We start from the raw sequence: 26,698 nt of genomic DNA, 5'->3' as shown, positions 1-26,698 counted from the left end.
TGTTAAAAATTACTGAATACTTGAAGGGATAGTTCTTCCAAAAATGTCAAAATTTACTTATGTTTAAGTTGTTCCAAACCTGTATAAGTTTCTTTTTTCCATTGAGGAAAAAAAAACACTATGGAAGTAAATGACTACTGTCAACTTTCTGTGGAACTAAATTAGGCTTAAGTTAGATTAATTCACCAAAAAAATACAAATTCTATTACTGTTTACTCACCCCATGTTGTTCCAAAGCCATAACACTTTCATTCATATTCAAAACACAAAATGAAGACATTTTTAATGAAACCTAAGAGATTTCTGTTCTTTTACAGAAAGTCTGTTCAACCAAAACTACTGAATGACAGCTCTGAAAAGTTCATAAAGAAATCCAATCTATATTAATTTGAGCGGTTTAATGCAAGTCTTCCAAAGGGACACATTATTGCATATAGATGAAGAGAAGTTAGTTTTTCAAAATATTCCTTCCACCTCGTAATGTAGCACATCCGTATTTGTATTCTGTGTTTGTGTATATCTTCTTGTCAGTGTGCATAGGTTAATGTGGAGCTACGTAGATGCTCCCAGAATAGGCCCTCTTGTATCTGTGCTTTGCCTTGTCATGTGATCTGGGACTGGGCTGTGAGGGGCTGTTTGTTCATTGTTGTTCTCCAGCTGTGTCATTTAACCCCCGTCCCTCCTTTTAGCCAAGCCTGAGGGCAAGATTTAGTTTCTTATGTCTCCATGTCGCATCATGCCTGCTTTTTGGAGCTTTAGGAGTCACTTCAACTTGGTGAGTGGCATCAGTATTTCATGGGCATGTTTTGGGGAGGTCAAAATAAACTTGTAGTTGTCTCTAAATCTTAAGATGGAATAGGAGAAAGTAATTTAACATTGATGAACACTGAGAACTTTATTTAGAATAGTTGGAAACCACAGATGCAAATATAGTTCATCTCGCCATGACAAAATGTCACTCTCAGAAAACCACTGGAAAATACTCCAGAGAGGAGTATACCCATCAGCATTCAAAACCTCTGTCTTTTAAACTAAAAGTAGTAAATTGACTTATGGCTCATTAACGTGGTGCCAGATTTAAAAGATGAGAAATGGTGGAAACCCCCCACAGTAGTATAGGAAAATTATTTGTTCTGAATTTGATTAGATCATGATCTTTTTTTAATAACCAATGCTATATATGGGCATACTCTTATGACTCGGAGTAACTATGGGCTGCAATGTGACCATGAACAGCTTTGTTATTGTTATTGCTTATGTTATTGGTTAAAACTAGTGCTGTCAATCGATTAAAAAATGTAATCGCGTTAATCACAGTCGTGGACTGTGATTAATCATGATTAATCACAAATTTAAAATACTAGGATTTACCTGTAAATGTGTTGAAAAAGAAATGCATGACAAACTAGTTTATTGAAACAGAACCTTTCACACTTCCACCAGGTATGAGACATAATCCTTATTATTCTTTTATCATTATTCTTTTGTTTTTATTCAGCCATTATCAGCCTTTAAACTGGCAATAAAATGTTTACCAAGCCACATCGCTTCAATCCCAGTATTTACCCAAATATTATCAAAAGTATTTCTAAATAAATACAACAAAACATTTCTTGCAACCTTACGTGAAGAATTATGACTAAATGCATTATGAAGATGATTTGGACCTGTTCTGCAGCTGCATTAGAGCTAACATTAGCATCATGCTACATAAGACAATTTATGAGATTATTAGTACACTTTTACTCAGAACTCACTTCAAACCACCATCGAATGTTTGTAATAACTTCCTTTTGCGAAAATTTTCAAAATAGCCCACTTGTGCCGCTGCCCTGGAGAGTGTTGCTCTGCATCTGCAGGTGTGGTGTGAATTAGCCTGAAGGATGATGGATTTTTGTGATAACCTACAGGTAAAGTTCTTCAGGTGAAGGGTAGGTTAACTTAAAAATGAAAATTGTCATCACTCACATCTTTCCAAATCCATAAGAAGTTTGGGTAACACTTTATTTTGATGGTCCCTTTTGAACATTCTGTTGACATTATTAAGTAATGTTGCAACTACATGTTAACAAACTCTCATAAGAGTATTAGTAGACTGTCTGCTTCATATCTACTAACTCCTTATTGTGTTGGTCTCCCAGCAGATATTCTACTGAGTACTCTACTAAGTAACTTTGCAAGAACGTGTCAACTTAATCTAACCCTAACCCTACCAGTCAACTAATACACTACTAACACTAATGAGAGTCAGTAGAAATGTAGGTGCAACATTACTTATAGTCAATAGAATGTGTTAAAGGGACCATCAAAATAAAGTGAAACCGAAGTTTGTTCATCTTTGAAACATAAATGAAGATATTTTTAAATGAAATGTGGAAGGGTTTTAGGTGAAAGTTTGTTCATAGTTCATTAAAAGGACATGAAGGCATAGCGAGTATAATTCATATGAATCAAGTGCTTGAATCCATGTCTTCTGTAGAGAGACACAATTATTTTATACGATGAAAAGATTTAACTAGTCTTGACGCATGAGAACCAGTGAGGTTTGTTTTTGAATATTGCTCGAGCACATTGATTTGAGCTTCCGCAAGAATCAATGAGGTTTGTTCTTACATGTCAAGGAAGTAGGGTTTAGCTTCCATTTTCTATGTATTTGCATTTTTTCAATGTATGTGAATAAAAGCCTAAACTAAATGTGTTCATCATAAAAAAGCAATTGTACCTCTTCAGAATATTTGGATTAAACTGCTCGATTCATATGGATTACATTTACAATGTCTTTATGAGCTTTCTAAAATGTCAACATTTTGGGTGAATGGACCTTTATAGAGGGACAGAAATCTTTCAGGTTTTCTTAAAAATGATCTTAATTTATGTTTTGAAGATGAACAACATGGGAATGATTGACTTATAGCAAGGGTGTTACCAATCCCTTGACAGGGTGTAAGCTTCCAAATGTATTACATAATAGGTACACTACTAGGCCGAAAGTATGTAAACACCTCCTAATTAACGGGTTTTTAAATTTCAGATACACCCATTACTTACAGATGCATAAAATCAAGTAGAATAGGATGAACGTTTTTGTTCCTGGGATAGTCATGCAAGCATGTATTGTCATGTAAGGCACAAAACAAAACATCTTGCATATCAAATACACTTGCCAAAGATGTGTTTAAAGCAGCATATACTTAATATATATTTGTTCTGAATGCATACATCACACCTGTGGAAATAATGTCATATAAATATAATGCTTTGTATATAATTAAAGGAAAGAATTAATTAGGATTGTTGTCTGGATATGAAAATGGGAAATTATGTCTGTGAAATACAATCTTGTCTAGTCTGAAATAGCACTGTAGTTTAGTTTTGTTGATCATTTTTCTCTCTCCCTTACTCCTTCAATTAAATGGGCTGTTTTTGTATGTTATAGAGCTTGTTGTGTCAAAAACATTGTTGATCCTGATTTTAGTAAATGGTCTGGATAGACAGAGGAGATTTTTGCTAGTTAATGTGTGATATGGAGACAATAAGATATGCACACATTATTCCAAGTATTCTAAGTATTGCTGTATGGCATTGATTAAGACGATGTAAATTCTGTACTGCTTTTATGTTAGGCATTGGGCAATACTGTAGTATTAAGAGTGGGGCAATGGGCTTTGGTTTCAACATGTAGAGAGGTCAGATCACAGCTGTGTGCTGATCTAAGCAAGCTTTTTACCCTCAGTGTCAGATAATAGAAGGAAATCATTAATGGACACTCAAAAGCATCCCAGCAGTTACAAATGCTTGTACAAAACTAGAGGGAGAGCAAATGCTTCAAGATTTCTTCACAGAAAGAGCAGACTTAAATGCTGATATATACACATGCTGACTGCTGACCAGTGCTGTACTGGTCAAACAAATGACCACACATACACAAAAGGATAAATGACAGGGTATATTGGTTGGCAGACTCATTTGTTTCTAAGGAAATGGTGACTGGGTGTGGGATCCTCATGTTCCCTTTGTTTTATGGCCTGTCCTGAACCAGAGGAAGTGGATTTATTTCCATATGTCCATCATAGGATTAATTAGCTGTCCTTGCTGTTGGTGCAGTTAATTCTTGCATATTGCTATGCAACAACTTTCTCTATATTTGTAATATAACAGCCTATACAAATGACCCAGTTAGAAAAAACCCCCCATTATGTTAATGTAGAGTGTGTTTTGAGTTCTTGCATAGCCCTAGAAAAACTATTCCAGAGTTTAGGAACCAGGTAGGAAAGGATCTACCTCCTTTGTGGTTTTTGAAATTCTGGGTACTATCAACAAACCAGAATTTTGCGACTGCAGTGGCCATGATGGATTAAAGCATGATAAACACTGAATACGTACTGCGTAACTAGGCTATTCAAGGTTTTATAAGTAATTAGTATTTTTAAACTGATACAGAACCTGACAGGTAACCTTTAGTGTAGAGGTGATCATTTTGGGTTAATGTGATCATACTGAATGAACATTTACTGTACACTCAAAAAAGCAGGGGGCCTAATACTGATACCTGTGGCACTCCATACCTAACTTACCATACCTGTTTTATCTGACATGTCTTCATTTACACAAATAAACTGATAGCGAGGATATAAACCATGCTAATGCCTGCCCACAAAGTAGAGCGATGCAGCTATAGTCAGATGATATGAACAGGGTATTTGTGACTCTGACAAGTGCAGTCTCAGACATGTGGTGGAATCTAAATTCTGACTAAAATTCTTCATAAATATAATTTATTTGCAGTTATAAATGTAGTTGTGATAACTTAAAAAATAAATAAATAAATAAATATATATTTTTTTATTTTTTTATGTTGCTATAAATGGCATACTTGAGATTGGCATATGTGACCCTGGACCACAAAACCAGCCATGAAGGGGCAGTTTTTTAAAATTGAGAGTTATACATATGATATACATGTTATGCTTTCCATTGATGTATGGTTTGTTAGGTTAGGAGACAACTAGAGACAATATTCCCTCTATGCCCCTCAAATAACCTCTAAGTTTGTATTAATAATAACCTACGTTTGTACTCCTCCTGCTCTTCAATTTCTGTGGTTGTTGTACCACAGTGTGATGCATTTTTCTTAGTTCTCTTTAATTTTATTTAATTAAATGACTAATGACAGACAAATTCACTTATAGAATCCAATTTAAAGCTGTATATCTGGTGATTGTATCAGGGAAATATTTGTCAAAGACAAAATCCCTATTAGTATGACAGTATTAAACAAGATTTCAAAAGATCAAAAACATAATAAAACACATAATATGAATCAGTGAAAAACCAAAATGTATGTAACCTATGTAAAGTCAAAAACATATTGATGAATAACAGCATTTAGTGTAATGGAGCTCAGATATGTTGACTTCATATTTTAATCTAATTTACAGGAGTGAGGCCTCGGTGCCATGCCAGAGAAATCTCACAGCTCAGCCCATGACGTCCCAATGGGTGAAGGTAAGACTCAACTCTCATGGTTATCATGAACATCTTTTAGAATAATATTTTTTGCTGTTAGATGATTAATGTGTTTTGATCATTGTTGCTGTGAATACCACAATATTTAATTCAGACAAAAACATTTAACATTTATTTATTTTCAGTAACTACACCTGTAGAGGTGCACAAGAGGGCTGGTTAGAATGTTTCAAGTACCAAATAACTAGTAGACGTTGTAATACGATAAAGCTGCTTTTCTAGCACCGATGTTGTGAAGTGGGGAGTGAGAATGAGGCCCACAGGAACATCTCAACTGAGAAACTGCATAGTCTATACCTTATACTACAGGCTACAAGAACCATTTATCTATTGTTGTGTTTCTTAAGAAACATTTTGAAATTTGTGCATGTACTGTTTATTTCAGATATTTCTTAATAGGGATGTGCAAACCTATACACATTTGTCTAAATGACTGATTGAGTTTGAGAAATTGGATGTTCATTGTGTATTTAGAAATGGCTAGACAGAGCACACCAGAATAAAACAGAACTCGGGGATCTCAACATTTTTCAAAAACAGGTCTACTAACATAATGTCTTCAAAATTGGCTTTTTTAACTCAAGAACTGTGTGCAGGTATTTCAGCAATCTTCTATTGGGTGTCAGGTTTTTCTGTTTTTTTTGTGAAACATCTGAGCTATGTTGAAGTCAGTGCATTGACAAGTAATTTCTTGCTTGTTCTTTGCAAAAAAAAATAAAAAATTAATAAATATATTAGTGCTGTCAATCGATTAAAAAATGTAATCGGGTTAATCACAGTCATGGACTGTGTTTAGTCATGATTAATCACAAATTTAAAATACTAGGATTTACCTGTAAATGTGTTGAAAAAGAAATGCATGACAAACTAGTTTAAGGAAACAGAACCTTTCACACTTCCACCAGGTATAAGACATAATCCTTATTATTCTTTTATCATTATTCTTTTGTTTTTATTCAGCCATTATCAGCCTTTAAACTGGCAATAAAATGTTTACCAAGCCACACCGCTTCAAACATTTTCTTGCGACCTTACATGAAGTATTATGACAAAATGCTTTATGAAGAAGAATTGGACCTGTTCTGCAGGTGCATTAGAGCTAATATTAGCATCATAAGACAATTTATGAGAGTAATAGTACACTTTTACTCAGAACTCACTTCAAACTACCATCGAGTGTTTGTAATAACTTCCTTTTACGATCACATGTGGAATTTGGTCGTTTACTGTTGTTAAAATATGCTATTTATAGCCTTTTATATCGCTGCACAAACTAGCATAGATGTACACATTCAAGAAAATCACATACAAATATCCTATCATAATCGTGTGTTTATTATCTTATATAATCTATTGGCTGTTGTCATGTTTATTTCTGCTGTGTAAAAGCCTTAACATGTATGCTCTGCTGAAACTCACGTTGTCTGTGATGTTACAACCGCCTCTCCGTTCTTAATTTGCCAGGGATGCATTCCAAGTATGATACGCATTAGTAAAAGGATCTTTTTAAATTTTTATTTGTCTATATACACTTTAGTCGGCCGCCGTACATTATAAAAGTATCCCAAAAAACCGCAACCCATGGCTCTAATTTTTCCTGCAACTGTATTTTCAAAATAGCCCACTTGTGCCGCTAACGTTACCCTGGCAACACTGGTGCTGTACCCTCATCACACAATGATAGATAACCTTCCATGCTGCGATGACGGGAAGAAGTTGGGGTCAAACCTTATCAAACGATTAATTTGCGTTAAAAAAATATTAACGCGTTCAAAATTTTAGATTAATCGCATGCGTTAACGTGTTAACGTTGACACCCCTAATATACTGTATGTATGTATATGTGTGTGTATATATATATATATATATATATATATATATATATATATATATATATATATATATATATATATATATAATATAATACATAATATGCATGTATGTGTGTGTGTGTGTGTGTGTGTGTGTGTGTGTAGTTTTGTCATGCCAAATCTAGGTCTTTACTCAAAACATGGAATGATGATCCCTTGCCCTGTATCTTGCTTTTTCTTAGGTTGTCGCCAATGTTATTTCCAGTCAAATAATTCACACTGCAGGACTGTGAGTCTCCGACAGGTCCAGATATTCAGCATGCTAAATATCTCAGGGGCATTGGTGACGCAGAAGTGCTTCTCTTAGATTGTGTTTTTGATAACACAAACTTACGCGATTGTCACTCACGTGAGCGAGCACAGATTTTATTGGGGCTAAAATTGTGCTTTGTGAACCCGGCATACACACTTTAAATGAAAAATTAACTGAAAGTAATGCCTTAATACTTGTATTTAATACATAGTGCATAATTTGTTTTGTCCCCTAGTGTGTAAGCAGATGGCAGTTGTGACAAGAAACAAAAAAACTCCATTTGATTGGAAAATGAAGAAATTAAAAACCTAGGGAAACCAGGCTATACCTGGGGGCTGGTTCTTTTCTGGCTATTTAGTCAAAATGTTATATCAGTAATTTTGTATATATGTTACTACATTGAACTGTAAGATTAATGTGTTTTAATTTGTTTTGGAAGATTAAAGTGTTTTGTACGTCCATCCAAGATTGAGGGGTAAAGTGCAGGGGACATTATCTGATAAAAGCAAATCCAAGAAGTCAAATTCCATTGTAATGATAAACGTTGGAAATTTGCATCCCTTCAATCATTAATCCATGCTGAGTTTTGTGTTATCAAGACACAATAGAGGACAGGACATTAGTTATTTGCCTATTCATGTAAAACGTGTGTGTGTGTGTGTGTGTGTGTGTGTGTGTGTGTGTGTGTGTGTGTGTGTGTGTGTGTGTGTGTGTGTGTGTGTGCCAAACTTTTCTTTGCATGAGCACTAAAGAAACATGCAAAAAGTGAAAACTTGGTTACACTTTATTTTGATAGTCCACTTTAGACATTCTACTAACTATAAGTAACTTGGTAACTACTTGTCAGCTAATTCTCATTAATTTGCAACTATGTCTACTAACTCTCAGAGTAGACTGTTAGGTTAGGTTTAGGGTTAGTAGAATAAGTTGATATATACTTGCAAAGTTTCTCATAGTCAGTATGTTGTATGTTGTGGACCCATCAAAGTAAAGTGTTAGAAGATATTAAGCAGAAAGTCTACTAATACTCTAAGTAACTTTGTAACTACATCAACTAGCAGTCATTACTGTTAGTAGAATGTCTAAAGTGGACTACCAAAATAAAGTGTTTTGACCTTTTGGTTCTGGGTTTTTACAGCTGTTGCCCATCTTCCTGCACCAAACCACTAAGAATAATGTCATGAATATGGTTAACAGAATAATGGCACCAGAGGTCACACAAAACAGAATGAAATATTACAATTTCAAATTAAGAAAATAAGCCGACTGCATTTAATAAATGAGACTGAAAACAATCTCATTAATCATAAAAACAATAGAATCAGCTGGTTAATTCCAATAATTAATAAATATTCATCTATTAAATAAGGATTGGTATGGTTGTTCATACGTAATTATTTACATTTTAGATGCTCTCAATATGTCAATATTGCAGTAAAACCACATTTTACATAAATACTCATGAGATCACGTCGGACATTCTGGGGTTTTGTTTTGGTCTGCACTGCAGCAATAGCACTCAAAACTGTATGAAGAGCATTTGAGCGCAAAGGCATACACACAAGACAAGACCATAGACAATAAAAGGTCGCCCTGTGTTGGGAGGTGTGCAAAAGTGCATGTTTTGAGCCATGAGTGCAAGAGAGTGCACATGCCTGGGGCTCTTTTTAAAGCAGGTAAATGGATTAACAGACTGGATTATCTGGAGGTGAATGGACAGACTTTACACACTGTCTCCTCTGGTTAGTGTAAAGCCAAAGCTTTCACATGGGAGGGCAGCCAGTGACATACAGCATTGTGTCCTTATCGGAATCAACCATTACTGGATATTTATCTGCCAGTATTGGACATTTAATTGTATCCACCCACTTTAACATTAATTTAAACATTTGGTGATTGATGATGTCAAAGATTTCATGCGAAATACATTTTGAAGAGAGCTGTGTAACAGTAACAGGTAACAGTAGTATGTTTTAATGTTTTTTTTTTTTTTTAACACAGCAGTATAGATATATGATATAGATATACAACCAGCACATGAAAATAACTGAGTCACAAGTTGAAATGAAAATAATTCCATTTGTGTGTGTGTGTGTGTGTGTGTGTATGTGTAGCTATATGTATGTATTATTTAATTTTTTTTTAACATGTTCCAACTTCTCCAGAGGCAATTTTTAGTTTTCCACCAATAATTGAATTGCACACACTGTGTGATTTGACTGTAATTATAAGCAATTATAAAATTGATTTTAATGATGCATTAGATATAAAGATTCTAATTATTCAAAGGTTTTGCTGTGATGTTGTTGGCATACTGTGAGCTGTATGTACTCCAATTTATGTCACTTCCTAGTCTTTGTTTATATGCACTTCTAAAGCAACCTGCACTTTTTCTCATGAGAGGTCCTCATTAACACATAAACACACAGCATATGTTACACAACACAGTACAGTTCATTATCATTAGTGTTATGTTCTCAGAAACACAGTTAAGTTGTGTCTTAATGAGTTCTCAGGTGAGCTTTAAGTTGTCTCTCAGTGCTGTTGTTATGCATTGCGTTGGCTGTGTGAGCGTGTCGTGGGACGTAGGCTCTAACCTGTGTCTGTGTGTGTGTGCTGTAGCTGTCATTTCTGCACAGCTGAGCCGCGAGTGATGTGTTGTTGTCTGTTCTGATAGGGGGTGGGACAGTACTACTGCCTCTAAACTCTTCATAATTGAATAGATTTTTAACCCTACGACTATTCTACATTTGAGATGTGAAGGAGACCAGGCAGTGAACATTGTAAGGTGGATTTTCTGTTACGTGATTTGTTAACTTTGTGGCTGGAGATGGTGTTTGTCTGTAGACACCCCTAAATACGTTAAGCAGGATTTTCCACCCGTTGAGTCGTGTGCATCTGGGTGTCTTGGAAACCATCAGTTTGAAAGATAAAAGCTCTACATGAAGGTGTGTAAAATAATCTTTTTGATTTATTTTAGTTAGTTAGATTAGACTGTTTAACATTAAACTGTAACTGACGGCATGTGAACATATTGCTGTGCTAAATCAATCTTTAGTTTTGGATTAAATACGTTTTATGACTTAAAAATATTATTGATTTCATTATATCATATGAGAATAATTGATTTTAACTTGATTAAAAACAGTTCCAAATGAAAATATTTCAGAAACATTACATTATTGTGACAAATGAAAGCATTGAATAAATGTTGCAAAAACAACTTTAGAAGAAGGGTGTGTGTTATTGGGGATTGTTCTAAATCTCTCTAATTTTTCAAATATATCAGAAACCACAAAAGTTAGATTTGTTTTGTTGCATATTTTCTCCTGGCCAAAGAAGAAAGCCCACAACTCAAACTGTTTTTTAGAATCATATTTAGATTAAACATTTACTAAACAAAATGCTGTCATTATTTATCACTTTATTATAGATTTACATATTTAAGGCCTGGTTGCGCAGACAGGGCTTAGACTAAACCAGGATTAGGCCATAGTTCAGTTAGGACATTTAAGTAATTTTTATAAACGTGCTTTAGACAAAAACATTACTGGTGTCCATCTTGAGACAAAACAAAGGCATTGATATATTTTAAGATCAATCGTTGCAAGTTTCTTTCAGGTGAGACAGCTCAGACTTACATTTTAGTCTGGGACTAGGCTTAAGCCTTGTCTGTGAAACCGGAGGTATATGTTTTAAAGTTTTGTCTTCAAGATAGGTGACTTTTTTTTTTTTTAATAAGATCACAATTAAAAACAACAACAAATAAATAGTTTTAAATATATAGTTTGACTATATATTATAAATCCCCAAAATTATGATTTAATTATGTATTATTATATAAAATGTAAGATATTTTGGAAAAATAAAATACATGACAAAAATACAAAAATATATGTTCTGATATTTAATTTAATATTACACAAGAAAATGGGATTTATGGTTGCATATCAACAGAAAACCAATCTGTGTTTTTGAACAATAGTCAGTTAAGTGAATGATTCAGTGACTCCGATGACTATCTACATATCTGTAAAAGCAAGGCTTAAAAATGTCAGTCACAAGCTCAAAAATCTCAAAAATGTGTAATTTGTAATTTAAGGCATTGAGGCTTCAGACACCATTGCAAAATTTAATTAATGTAAGTTCATTTCTGACACTAGTAACTTCAGTTGTTCCTCAATTAATTTTTGGTAACACTTTATTTTAAGGTGTCCATAATACAGAGTTATTACCTAATTAAGTACTTAGTAGTAGCCGTTGTACTTACATGAAACTAAATGTACTTAAGTTATGGAACAGCCTGTACTTACAGTTTGTAATTATGTAGATGTAATAGGCAGCTACTGTTACACATATGTAACAGACCGAGTCTGTTACACAGCTACTTATGTAACCAAAAGATTGTTACATGTGTTGCAGACTTTATACAACGTAATTATAAATGTAACTACACAGACATAAGCTACTTAAAATAAAGTGTATCAAGACTGTACTTAAGTGTACTTCATGTGTATCTATACTATACACCTTGTCCAGCTGCACCATAGTTTGATTTAACCCACCAGTACACAGCTAAAATACATGTAATACCTTTCTAATTACATTTAAATTACAGAATATTACACAGGCATGAGCTACTTAAAATAAAGGGTATCAAGATTGTACTTGAGTGTACAAGTAGCCGTGTAACAGACTCGGTCTGTTACATATGTGTAACAGTAGCTGCCTATTACATCTACATAATTACAAACTGTAATTACAGGCTGTTCCATAACTTAGTTACATGGTAAGTACATTTTATTTTATGTAAGTACAATGGCTACTACCAAGTACTTAATTAGGTAATTACTCTGTATTATGACACCTTAAAATAAAGTGTTACCGAATTAATGATTCATTCATTTATAATTAAGAATGATTTATTGTGTTATTTTATTGTGTCTGTGTTTTAATAATTAGTTGGACTAGATTGACAGCTCTAAAACATAGATAAACACAGTATTCTCATTGTAACTGTATTGTTTTGTTTTTATTTTAAATGGTGTTTTAATTTCATTGAGATTTTCATTTCTGTGCTTGATTTTGGGTTAACATTCTGTCATTTAGGTCATTCCAAGCCCGCTGAACTGTTAGTAATGTTCTGCTTTGGACACAATGCTGTCTTTGTCTTTATTAAGCAACAATGAGTCTGTGTGCAGCAGTGATGCAGAGAAAAAATGTAACCATGTTGGCATTTTATAAACAAATGGAAAAATGCATGCAGCCCTGAAAGTTTTCTCATCTATCATAGGTAAAGACTGGAAACAAACTGCCTAAGCTCTCTTATTTGAAGGGGTCAGTGACAAAGCAGTTTCGTTTTTTAAGGTGCTTAGCTGTGGTCACCTGCCAATAGCTCTGTTAGGATGTGTATACTGTATCTGTATCTTTCTGCTGTATTCTTGTCATATAGACAGGTCTGTAGCACACATTTTAGGATGATGGCTAGGTTGTAAGAAATGTCATTTTATGCAAGCTGCGTTAGAGGACATGACGACTCATATGCATATATGAGTATGCATATGTATAGTGTAGGACATAGATTTATTTATTTATTTAATTATTTATAATGCAGTGTTTGGAATAGCATACTATTGTACTGGGGTTAGATTCACCAAAATCATCTTAAGAAAGAAGTTTCTTAAATTTCCTAAAATAAATTCTAAGTTCTTAAAAACATCTTTTTTTTTCTTTCTTTTTTTTTTTGGACAGGCTTTGGTGTGATTGTATGGTGGTTCTTGCCACAAGCATGCACACTGTTTTCATTGCGACTGGAGTAACACCAGGCACAAGCCAGAGTTCTAACCAAGCTATCCAACAACAAGCAGAGAGATAAAGAGCTATAACAAGATGTGCAGTGGACCAGTAAACATTAGCAATCTGGCTTGTTTGCCAATTAGAAAATGCCACACCTAGAATCATACAAATAGAAGACTCCAGAACAAAACCAGAAATTATTAAACAAGATTAAAAACAAGGTCCTATTTGACTTGATTTTTTTGTTACCATATTTTTTCTTAATCTGTAGTTGTAAAAAGTCATTATCATCTGTGTTTACATCAGAGTACTTGTTCACATTCCTAGTAATAGTAAAAGTAATGCTTTACATTTAAACAACCCAGCAAATTGATTGAGCCTTTTTATTTTTTATTTCATTACATTGACTTTTACAGGTAATTCAATCATCAGGAGTGAATGTATACCGTAGAGTTGAAAACTTTTAAACGTGTCCCAGACATCTAAGTGGCGCTAACAACCAAACTAATCCAACCCAGGTGCAGCACACCGGCTCAGAACAAACTTAAAGCCATAGATCAGGTGTAGGTGGCAGGTGTGGATTTAAAAGTATATCCATTTTTATGTCCATTTGTCAACATATAACGTTTATGTTTTGATCCTTCTGCTAATGCAATGGATGTGTTTGTTTTTTATGTTGCAACATAATGTGTGTTTGTGAAAAATGGTGGAATTTGTTTTCTGTGGGTTTTCACAAGTTGTTTTGTTTGAGAAAAACATAAAGATATTGTGACGGGAGGAGCCAACGACAGACACAGTGGGTGTGGCGTCAGGCCTCGGAGAGGCTTTTATTAAACAAAAATCAATAAAATAAAGTGTCCAGGGGGAAAAAAGTGTCCAAACGAAACAGGGGGGATCTGGTGTCCTCATTGTGCTGGAGGAGGGCAGTGTTCCCCTGCACAGGAGGAAGGGGTCCAGGGAAGGGGCGAAGTCTGGTGGCCGCATGCGCTCCCGCGGTCCGGGCACGAGGGGCGGCGGCTTCTCCTGAGCGGCGGCTCTTCCTCTACCTCTAACGGCCATTGGCGGGATGGATGACCCGGCATCTTGGTGCGGGTGCGGCTTTCATCCGAACTACGGGTCCTGCAGCTCACATCCTTGGTGGCGCGATGTCCCTCTACGCACCCTTCCTGGACCCACGAGGACACCAGTGTGCATGCACGGGGGGGGAAGAGACCGGTCTCCCGAGGAGGGGCGTGCTTGGCATTTAACAGCGGCGGTGATGAGGCTTCATTCAGTCCAGCTGTGCCTCATCACACGCCGCCAGCCCGCGTTGATTCTACGCCCCTCCTCTCTTACACACCCACTCCCGTCGGTGAAGGGCGGCGAATAAGGGACGGGGTGGTGATGATAATGAGGGGGGAGGGCCACCGACTCGTCACAATATACACTTTTTGATTTGATTTAGCTGAGTTGGTTTGGTTTGGCATCAGCCAGATTCACAGTTGGTGATTTTACTATAATCAGTATAATTTTGCATCAGTGCTTTGTTTTTCCACTTGGGCAAGCAATTTGGGTGCAGCTTTACTAGTGCAGAAATCAGACACATGCCAACCAAACAATGCTTAACAATGACAAAGCAATTGAGGCGCATAAGCTACCGTGGATCCACTCTCTGAAATCTTTTCGTAACTGGAACAAATTACAGAAAACTACAATTTAATAATGGAATAATTTGAGGACAAGGACAACAAGGAAAGTTATATTGATGTTAACATTATTGAGCAAATACCCACAGTCATTTTTTTCAGATTTCTCAAATTGGGCATGCAGAGCATTCACAGTTTATAACAAAATTGATACACACACCGGACACATTATTAAATATCATGTAAGGTGAGTAGATGTGAGGTCAGAGTTTAAATTGTATTTATTTCTTTGGAATGCTCAATGTGTCCAGACCATATTAGTCTGTGTTAATATTTATGATTTTTTGGATCATTAACCATAAAATAGTGATCAATAAGAGTGACATGAATGAATGAATGTCAGAATAACTTTGTTGGTTATTTTCCCTAATTGCACTAATTATCTGGGTAGAATTGCATGTGGTAATTTAATACATCATTAATATAACACTTGATTTGTTCTGGTACACATAGAGGCTAATAATTTGGTGAGTACAGACACAGTCCTAGGAGACAGAAACATGACAATATTTACACTGACTCTGTCTTACACTTACTGAGAGTTGGGAAGACGAGATATTATTTGTATTGAATTCACAGTTTTAGAATTCCTTTTCCAATATCCATTACAATAACAGGAATATCTTGTTGCACATGTTTTCATGTTTTTGTGCTTGGAGCGTTTGGAAAGTTTTTGTCAAGTTTGGCTTGGTCGATGTTTGCCGGTGAGTTCCATGAGCTGTTTTTGTTACCGTCACATTGTTTTCTTAGTTTTAACACTCTTACTTTACAAAGATCACCAGCAGCTCCAGATTGGTGCTTACATTTACTGCATTCTTATTATCATTACATTCTTATGTAAACTTGACAAACTGTGTAGCATTATAAAGATTTAAGACTGCAACTAACTGTTTATGATAAAACTGTTGTATTAATATAAAAGTAACTCAGTAGTTGATATTTCAAAGACAATACATAGGGCCATCATATTTATTTGCATCTCCTCCAGTTTAGTTGTGATCGCAGGGCTTTGAAACATCTTCCATTAGGATTTTTAGTCCAAAAGTGTGCACATTTGAATAAATATAATGTCTGTTAATTTATCTCTAAATTATATGATCTGATGTGCATTAGAGGCTTCAAATACTGTTTTTCTGTTATCTTCTCATCCGGGATTGCTGTTATGACTCATAGGCAGATGAATTTGCTGTAGATACATCAGTCATAATATCAGCCGTGATCATATGCACCATCCCTTCCGATGGTGAACTTCCAGTGATCTACACTTTTTAGCATTTTCCTGTTTAAGTGGATATTTCATATGTTTAAATATGTAGCACGGTGGTCCTGTGAGGCACAACATTTACTTCCTTTCTATGTTTCCACATACAGTATAGCAGAATGACAGTAAATCTCACTTGAACTTGAGTTCTTGGCCAGAATAAGTTGTGGACCAGACAACTTTTTCTGCTTTATTCTGTTCATAGTCAAAAGTTGAAGCTGTATTTGGATATATTGACTCATTGTAATTTACAATAAGACCCAAACAGAGTTTTGTTGTTGTCTTTCTAGATATTTAGTAATGTATCAATCAAAACCAAAACCAATTTTGTAGTTAATTCTAGTGACTTTCTAGGTGCAGTTTTAAAATACCTGCTACCATTTGTAGTTTTAAATAAGGATTATTTAAATAATGAGTCTTGTTATTTTATTTATTTATTTTTCTCTCTTTTTTTTTTTTCTCTTGTTATTGAAGTGTTCAGCCCCTCATCATTTGTGTTATTTTTCAGTGTAGGCTACAGTGGCTCCTTTCACACCCAAGGAATTTGGTTCTGGTTGGTATCACAGACTAACTGCTATGTTTCCCTTTGTTCCAAGAAATGTCAGATGAAATGCTCAGAACTCTTCAGCCATACAGTCTCAGATAAAACATTAACCCAGGGAAAACCTGTGTCTGTTATTTTCAGTCCTTTTACATTATTTATCTAGAATTGTGCCATCTGAGCTTTTTGTACACAGGTTTGTGGACTGTGCAAGTATCGTAATGCCATATTTTGACTAACATTCCTGACTAATAATATACCTGGTGCTGCAAGACCATCATCAGTCCCTTTGCTGGCCCTTTTTAGGATCTGTGGAAGGACCCTATCAGAGCAGTAAAACTACTCTCTATATCAATAATATATCTAATACTATGTCAATAATAGCTAAAAGTGTTAATCTTTATATGCAAAATTTGCTATCCACCCCAAACACTTTTATAATAAATGTATTTTGGAATTTAATCGTAAATTTCTTCTGTATATTCAGAAGTCCTTGGAACCTGTTTGGTGTTTTGACTCATTGCATTTATGTATAACATGCTCAATGAGTGTTAAATCCAGTCAATTCGTAAAGTAAATCATCTTGATGCACACTTTAGGGGCAAGCAATATAATATATCAGCTTTTTTCCCCTTTTATAACATAATTTCAAAAGTGACTAGTCAGTCACTACAAATGATTGTTAACTGGAAGTCCTGTGTAATTAAGCTGATTTGCTTATAGAATTGTTTGGTTTCCTAAAAGATTGTCCTTAAATTGCTCCAAAAAAGATTTCTTCATAATAAACATGGGAATTTATTCACTGTATGTACTACTCATATTTTAGAAAGACTGTTAATTTATTATTATTGTTACTATATTTTGACTTGGTGTCTAAGCACCTGTATTCTCTTGGCATCCTTGTTTAGAGATTTTTGGACAGGGCTTGCCAAGACCTTTTGTGGCATGACAGTGACCATTTAACCCCACCTACACAATGTCCTCATGCCATTTATGCCCCTAGGGAAAGCTAGCCAGTTCAAAGCTAGTAATAGGGCATCAGTGACGTTTATCTTACACCCCACTGGCTTCAGAGAAAGGTTAGTGTGGAAAGCTTGCTTTTAACTCGGAACAGGTGAACTTTGTGTGTCCTACATGCAGAATTCCAGGGCATACTTTTACGTTTTGGTAGTTGTGATTTGACTGTGGAAGGCAGAAGCTGAATTAAGACTGTTTTTTCTTTTTATATTAAAATACTTTCTCCTATCTAACATAATATGCAGAAGCAACTACTGTCCAAGTCCACCATTTTTAGGTTGATTTTTACACACAGTGGCGTGGCTTACTTTGGTAAGCATAAATGTCTAATTAATTTATAAAGTAAAAACTTATAAATGTTTTTTTTTTAACATTTAATTACTTTTTTAATATAGTATTCCTTAATTCTTATTAGATATATTGCTTAAAGTTATCCATTAGGTCTATTTCTGTTATGTCTTTGTTATACTGAGTTTATTTGTCCTATTGCTCAAATAGTTTTTTTTTTTTTTGTGAACTCAAATGTTATTCTGTTATCACATTTGGTTGAACTGTCTGTGAAAAAGTACTTATAAGTACTTATACTGTGTTACAGTGTTATATTGTTATACTGTCAATATAATTATCCTCCTTTTTTGACCTGACCCAAGCAAAAGCAGAGGATCCCGTGCAGTAACTCAGTTTACTTTTTTACTTTTCTGACTATCTTGCCCCCTCTGTGGCCTCTCTTTTTAAAAACTGGTAATTGGCCGCAGCTGGTCTGGGGCCTTTTTCAGGGGAGAGACAGACAACCTTAGAGCAGATACAGGTACATCATGTGAGTTGCCTAATTCTTCACAAACAGAATTATTTTATGAGTGTTGATTTAACTAAAACATTGTAAATCATTCTAGTAAACTTGGATTTTTATTGCATTATTGCAAGTCTGTAAATTCATGGCAACCTGTGAGTAATTATGGGAATATACCACTCTAAATTACATAGACAGGGTTACTTAAGAATGAATGTTCACATCATCAAGTTGTACTGTATTCTTTGAGTACAGCTACCAGCAGGTTCTTGCAAAATGTACTGTAAAGGAAGAGTTATGCACTGCTCTTTTGCATTCCTTCAGTCTTATTGAGCTACAACCTTTTATCAACCCTTTATGAGTACAGGCAAGCACAGCTACTAGGCCCTCCCTCCTTAGGAAAAGAGGTGTGCTCTATTTGTTCATATGAGCTGGTGTGTGACAGTTGACTTTGAATCACAGTAGATGCCAGGACCAGTGTTGGACAGTACAGTAGAACCCATTTTGGGGAAAACTTGAATGAAACTAGAAAAGAGTATACAGTATAAGAACATCAGAAAGAAACCTAGTGAGCTGAAGTCAAGTCAGCACCATTTTTTGAGCCATAACAAGTACAACTCTTGAGGAATGGTTCTCCAACCAAATGTGGAAGTTTCTATCTTTAGGAGTATTTGGGAGGAGAGATGCTGGTTCACTGGCTTTAATCTCAGGTTATCACGGTGGTTTGGTGAGTCTGTATGCTTTCTTTACTGCCATGAGTCATTAAGAAGGTTTTGAAACAGCTGAAGTTTCTACCTTCCAAGAAAAGGGTTGAAGGACACTGCTTTTAAAAGTCTTCAGAATCTTCAAGATCTCTTAAAAATCTTGAAAGTATAGGATTTATCTAAGACTTTGGAACCATGATGGCTTTAAATGTTTGTTCTAGTATGTTCTTAACTTTAAGAGTAAACTGTAGGATTATTTCATTTTTATTTACATTACATTAATGAATTTGGTAGAGGATGTTAGGTAGGTTTCATCCTCAAAACCTTAATTTTAGAAAGGCTGGCCAGTAGAGCATTGCAGTAGTCTATTCCTGATTTTGTACAGCAAAAATCTACATGACCTGGAAATGTTTATTGAAATGTGGATGGTAAAGCTCAGTTGGTCAAACACTACCCCCTGCTTCCTTGCTGTCCTGGTTAGTGTTGGGGTTGTTGACCCCAGTTGAACAGTGGATGTTGTGCTCAACTGACAGGTTTGCAGGGATTACAGGGAGCTCCGTCTTAGCAAGGTTGAGCTGGAGATGATGCTCCTTCATCCAAGCTGAGATCAGTCTTGATGATGTTAATCATATTGATCATTCTTGATCGCTTAACTTAAATCCTTTGGCCTCAAGCTTCGAGTCCTTGAATCTGCATCACCAGCCAGGGATGCCGACCGTCTATAACTCATAATAGTGATGTAACCTGAAGCCAGTCATTCTGAAAACCTCTCTGTGTGAACTCCCACACTGTGAAAGGACTTTAAGCTATCCAGTCAGAGCATTTAAATCATATTGCAGTTATGTAATATGGTCTTACTCCAAATGTTTGAATTATGGCAGTGAGCTGACCCAGACTCTGTTAACCACTCATGACAGATAAAACATCTGCTTTGCTGTCTGCTGCCTTATAGACAGCAACTCTGCATGCCACACAAACTATGTGAAGCTAACAGAAGACTTGACAATTGATTTCACAGGAGTTCCAGTGACGTTAAACTTAAGCATAAAATTTGTATCACAAACAAACATAGTGTAAAATAGTCCATTTAAAATTAAATGGATTGAATTACTTCTTATCAATACTTTTTTTTTTTTTTGAGCGAGTCATGATGCATTGCTGTGAAATACAAGTTAAGCAGCTCTCTAAAGCCCAAAGTATACTCTTTTTGTACATTAGCATACACTTGAGTTTGGCCTATATTTGGCCTATAGACAAATGATCATACTTGATAGAAGAACTGAACATCCAGTCAAGACACTGTACAAAATTATGAGTCTTAAAAAGTAGAACATTTATTTTATGTAAAGAGTTCAGCTAAGGAAATGTGGATTAAAAAAGAAAGAGAAAAAAAAAACAACAACATTATTTGAAAAAGACATTATTTTTTATGACTTTGTAGTATTGTTTATATTTAACACATGGTTTAAAATAACACATGATAACACATTGACCAACCAGCAACGGTTTGAAGATATAGAGGTGAAAGTCCAGAACAAGGCATAAATGGGATGGGCTGGCAGGAGACGTCAGTGCTGTTTGAAAGTGTTTACTTTCAAAATGCTCGTATGGAAATGAAGGGAGAAAAATGAGTTTCCTCCCTCTGTCCTGCTCCTGACCTCGAGATCACTTTTATAAGCGGAAAGGTAGACGGGAGACACTGACTCTGAGCAAGTATGTGTTTATTGATTGTCTGTCTTTCGACAGTTTTTAATAAATCTTAATTTGGACCTTAAGAAAGTGCTTTTAAAAACATATCTGTAAATACTATAATTTAATGAGAAACTCTTCATGTCACGGTTCCTTAGGACAAATGAGGTACATGTTGAAAATGTTCTTCATAATAAATCCAGGTTATGTTAAGGCAAATGCAGCATTATCTATTATTGTTGTTGTTTTTCATTCAGAAGGTGGTCTTCCCCTAGGTCATCCCTGTGCAGTGTGAATGCAATAACCTATTAACATGTGCACTGCAAATAGAGAATGTGTAAAACAGGCATGATGGTGTTTTTTTTTTTTTTTTATTATTGAAAAATATGCTTCAGGGGCTCTTTCTCTAAGTAGGCAAGGGAGGCAGTGTCTCCTGAAAACTTCTATGAGAAAATAATCAATAGTACAAAAATAAAACACAGCAAATATTACGAAATATGAGATTAAACAGTGTGTGAAACATTTTAATAGACCCCCTAATGCATGATGTGGATATGCTGGGGGTAAAAAATAAATGGTAAAAGTTATGTGAAAGGAGGCAATGCCTCCTCTCACTTTAAAAAGTGTCTCACTTATTGATTCTTATTTTGCGCACACTCAGCTGAGTGGAGGGTACATTTCCGTTTCTGTGACACCTGTGGTATTTACCAAGCATTGATGAGTGGATGAGTCTAAAATAAATTGTTGCTGCGTTCTTGTACAATCCTACTTTTGACTTATTGTGTGATAAGAAAAATTTGTCATTTGAGTGTGAAAAATGCATTGTGATTGTCTATGATGTGAAGATAAATCACTCACTCACTCTTTTTTTTTTTTTGTTTGTTTTGTTTTTGCCATTTCTACTTTAGAATCACCTCGGTTGTCCACCGCCTCTGTTGGCAGTAATGACCGGGCCTCCACTGCTACGCTGTCTGATTGTTCTGACTTCACAGAAGTCCAGAGGCCTGTAAGCGTGGTCTCCACCATCTCATCCGGGTCTGGTTCCTCTCGGGAAGACGTTCTCCTGTCAGGTATCCCATCTGCTGGTGTGCCTATTGAGGACAACGTGGAACTGGAATTAACGGCTGCTGCTGATCCGGATGAGACTCAGGGCACTAGTCTCACCCAAGCAACCACGCTTTTCCTCCAACAAAATAGCAGCAGCACCGTTAACAACAACAACAGCAGCTCCTCCGTTTCCAACAGTTTCTCTCCATTTGCTGCCAGCACCATGGCACCCAACCCTGAGCTCACCTACCTGGACCGTGTGGTCATGGAGATCATTGAGACGGAGCGGATGTATGTGAGAGATCTGCGGAGTATCGTAGAGGTCAGCGTTAGTCTTTACCTTTCTAAACAAATGGTTATATTCAACTGTCAATCAGATAAAATGCAAAAATGCAGTTAATTACAATATATGCTAGGGATATAATGGTACACAAAAATGATGGTTCAGTACCTTGGTTTCGATTCCTTAAGATGTAAGTTATCTGACAGGCTGTTTTTTTGTAAACATGCATTAGATCACTCCCATTTTTTATTTTCCTAGTTAACCTCATTTAGTTGAGTTTTTCTGAACAGTTTTATCATTGTCACCGCTTGCTCTACTCAAGCATTTGCTCGACTCCCATAGAGACATTATTGGCTCACCTCCGCTTGCTCTGTCAGTGGACACGCACATTACTGATGCCTTCATCTGCATTGCAGCTTGTAATCACACAAATAGTTTGATCTGATGAATAGTGCACCCTAGTTCTCACCTATTATTAGTATTTCTAGCACCTGATTTAATAAAACCGACTGTGTGATTATAAGGAAGGATTTTCTCACAATGTAGATAACTATGTAGATGCAAGAGTCAAGTCAAGTCACTGTTATTTATATAGCGCTTTTTACAATGCAGATTGTGTCAAAGCAGCTTTACAGGATTAAAAAAAAGTGAAATAGTGTGCCGTTCTCCTCTGGCCAGACGAGACCAGCAGTTTAATTCTAGGTTGCAACAAAGCCAGATTGTGCAGAGGACTCATCTGAGCCTTACTGTATATACACTCTCTTTCTGTTTCTGTTCTAAAAGGTAGTGTTTAACACATGCTGTAAATTGCTGACACCTGTGTTATATAGATGGATGTTTTGGGCTGTTTTTTTGTGTCTTGATGTTTTTCAGTGTCTCACATCATTAGTGCTGCGTTAAGTTTTTAACTGTAAGTTAAAAAAATACACACATGCTTTGAGACCCTGCTTTTAGTTCGTCAGTTTCATCTAATCTTAAATGAAAGAACACATCTTGTGTGAATGGCTCCTTTTTAGCAGGTTATGGGTCTTGATGAAAAGTTTTTTTTTTCCTCAAATTTGTACACTCTTTTCTTATAAGAGTGAGTTCGGTGATGGTTCACACAAAAATATAATATCATAATTTACTCAGCCTCATTTAATTCCAAATGCACAAATTAAGTTATTTTCCAAACATGTAAAAACATATCAATTCTACACAGACTGCAAGAACTGTGATTTGTGTGCTAAAACCCCTATTTCAGGTCAAAATTTTTTTATCTGCGACAGCATCACATTTCCTTGTATGCATTTCTGCTTGCAACATAACTACAGTGAAAACAAAGATGTACAAACAACTCGAGCTGCAACTAAAGTCGCTGTCTATTTGCCAACACTGCTGATATTTCCCTGGCAGCCTACACAATAAGCTGCTTCTTCTTCGCTTTTGATTTGATACTGTGGGTTACCCCAGCAGCATTCCTGTGGACACTGCCTGCTAGTGGTCTGCATGTGTAATTTAATTACATGTCGACATGGACAACTGCGCAGAAGTATAAATGAAAACCGACGTGTAGCCTACAATGCAGAGGCTGAAGTCAGCACTCAAGCTGCAGCTTCAGGTTCGAGCCTCCTTCAAGGACAACAAGCCAAGTTCGTTTACCATTAACTATTAAAACTGGATGGGCAGGCAAACCCATGAAAGGTCCACACAACACAACCAAAACTTTCACGCATCAAAAGAATGAAAAGACATAGTAAACACGGAAGCTCAACCATGCTTGCTTCACATGTGAGAATTAACCTCATTGGTTCTCATGTGCCATGCAAGCACTATTGAGCTTGTGTTTGCCATATTCGATGAGCTTTATTTATGTGTGTTAAACAATGTTTATACATAAAAACCTAAAATAAATCTGTTCTTTACATAAAGCAATCATGTCTTTTCCTAAAGCTTGGATTAAACCACTTTATTCATATGGATTAGTTTTACAATGTGATTTTGTAAGGCATGGAAGTTTTGGTAGCTTGGACTTTCAATAAATAGACAGAAATAGAAAGAATATCTTCATCTGTGGGTGAGTAAATTATGACAGAATTTTTAATTTTTGTGTGAACCATTTCTTTAAACTACTTTGTGTTAAGCCTTTGGAAATTATTCCATGGAAATCTTGACATGATGAATTTCTACACTTCATGAATTAAAGCCCAACTCAGAGTTGAAAAAGCTGTTTGTGCCCCTAGTGTAGTCAGCTCTAGTTACGGATTCCCAGCAGGGAATGTTGTGGTGTAGTGAACACTGTTCAAAAAGTGAGAAGTCACAGATCAGCTGTGATGGACTTCTGCCAAAAATACTTTTTGGAAAGAAGGCACATTACTGGAGCTTCTTTAAAATTTAAGAAAAGCTCAAGACATTGAATCTTATTGCATGTGAAAAAATATCAAGTAGACTCAGTAGAGTTGATTACAAACATGAATCGGCAAGCTATGCTTTATCTACTAAATTGTGAATGTAGGTGACGAGTGAATTCTCATTTATTGTAAATGTAAACATCATTTTGGGTGATATGGCTTATTTATTATTTATTTATACTTATTATTTAAGTAGTTAAGTGGGGACAAACAGTCTACTAAATAAATAAAAACAAACAAACAAACAAACACAATAAATAAATAAATAACAGAAGAAGGGGAAAAATTAAAATTTAACAATAGGAATGTTTCAATGGCAAATTTTAGCTGTACAATGAAATTTGGTTATAAATTAGTTTTATACAAATCAAAGCAGTAAATACAGGGCTCCAGACAAACAAATTGAGTAAGGAGCCATTGACTCCTATAAGAAAAAACTAGGAACTTGAAATATACAGTCACAAAGAATTGCTCATTACACAGAATCTGTACCAATATCATGGACCATAAGCATTACTTGTCCACTGAGTGTAGTTTGGGCTCCTCCTCAATGCATCCTATAAATGTTGATGTCTTTCACACATTCAGTCCGTTTTTCTTAATTGGTAACATGCAATTTTATAGGAGGAGCTGAATCATGTAGACAACATGGTTAAGTAAAAATATTAATATGCAATAGTGCATTAATATAGCAAAATGCTCCTCTTTATAGTTATTTTTCTAGCTGACTGATGAGTTTATGGATGCCGAATGGTTATTCTGATGTAAACGTATTAACACGTTGCAATGTTTACAAGCTTTACACTTTTTCCGCAGTTTGAAACACTGAATGAGCTTTTATATGAGGCATTTCAGTAAGCTGTAGCTACTGTAGGCTTTCTTATAAAATAGCCTACCTTTTGATGTTAATTCATGTTCATTATCTACTATAGTAGCAAAGAGAAAGATGGGTTCAGTTGCCGCTTGAACTGAAGTGCTATAGCGATCGCTCCTGCCGTATTAAAGAGTGCCAAAACCGTATTTACTGTCTGAATTTCGTTTTTTTTCCACTACAACTTTGATTCGCATCGTCTCAGTTTAATACGTGAACATAAAAGATGTGATCGCAATACCATCAGGAAAAAAGGCATTATATGTGCAAATGTTTAAGTCATAACATGTAAATATATAGTCCTATATATAATTCCGACCTCAGCAAAAACTTCACTCGCAATATTTTTGGTCGCAAATGCGACCGTTTTAGTCGCAGTCTGGAGCCCTGAAATAGTACACTCAACAACATAGTCCTAAGTGGAAACCGCACTATTTGTAAAGCATTGAATGTTAGTTATGTCCAGAGCATCTTAATGTAACTGCATGAGTTTAGTTTACTCTATTCAGTCTAGTTTATTCAGTGTTAACCAAAGTGACTGATTTGAATTTCACCTATTAGTTATTTACTTAAAGCTTGCATGAAATGAAAATTCACCTATTTCCTAAATGTTGTTGATCTCGTTGTGAATGATTCATCCAAGAATATGTTTTCACTGTAACTTTTAATTAAAAATAGCATAACTTGATCTTCTTGAATCAACTTCTCTCTGGTGACAGACACCAGACCAAGTTTGCATTTAGATCCACCTCTATCCAATCAGCAACTGATGGATAGAACCAAGTCCCTACGCTACACAATACAGAAATAAAGATCTGCTGATACTTCTGTTACATCTCAACTTAAGCTGATTACTACATTAGGAGGTCAGTTCAGTGCGCTGAAATCAAGGAGGGTGCGTAGTTAAACCCATCCGATTAGTTATATCACGACTCATACATTGTTTCATTCTCCTGCTACTGTGTTCACTATTG

The 26,698-nt window shown here is 35.6% G+C and overlaps 1 protein-coding gene across 1 annotated transcript in view; it reads left to right on the top strand.

Moving 5' to 3' along the window:
- LOC131527086 (pleckstrin homology domain-containing family G member 3) overlaps positions 1 to 26,698 on the top strand; it is a 50,719-nt gene that overhangs the window by 4,557 nt on the left and 19,464 nt on the right. The window contains exons 2-3 of the mRNA XM_058755943.1: positions 5,439 to 5,505; positions 22,042 to 22,502. Coding sequence (XP_058611926.1) covers positions 5,457 to 5,505; positions 22,042 to 22,502 — 510 coding nt within the window. The 5' untranslated portion in view covers positions 5,439 to 5,456. The remainder of the gene's footprint in view (positions 1 to 5,438; positions 5,506 to 22,041; positions 22,503 to 26,698) is intronic.

This window comes from Onychostoma macrolepis, chromosome 20, assembly GCF_012432095.1.
Source record: "Onychostoma macrolepis isolate SWU-2019 chromosome 20, ASM1243209v1, whole genome shotgun sequence".
NCBI classification, from domain to species: domain Eukaryota; kingdom Metazoa; phylum Chordata; class Actinopteri; order Cypriniformes; family Cyprinidae; genus Onychostoma; species Onychostoma macrolepis.
The sequence above is the reverse complement of the archived record's forward strand: the minus strand, read 5'-3'. Positions and strand labels throughout refer to the sequence as shown.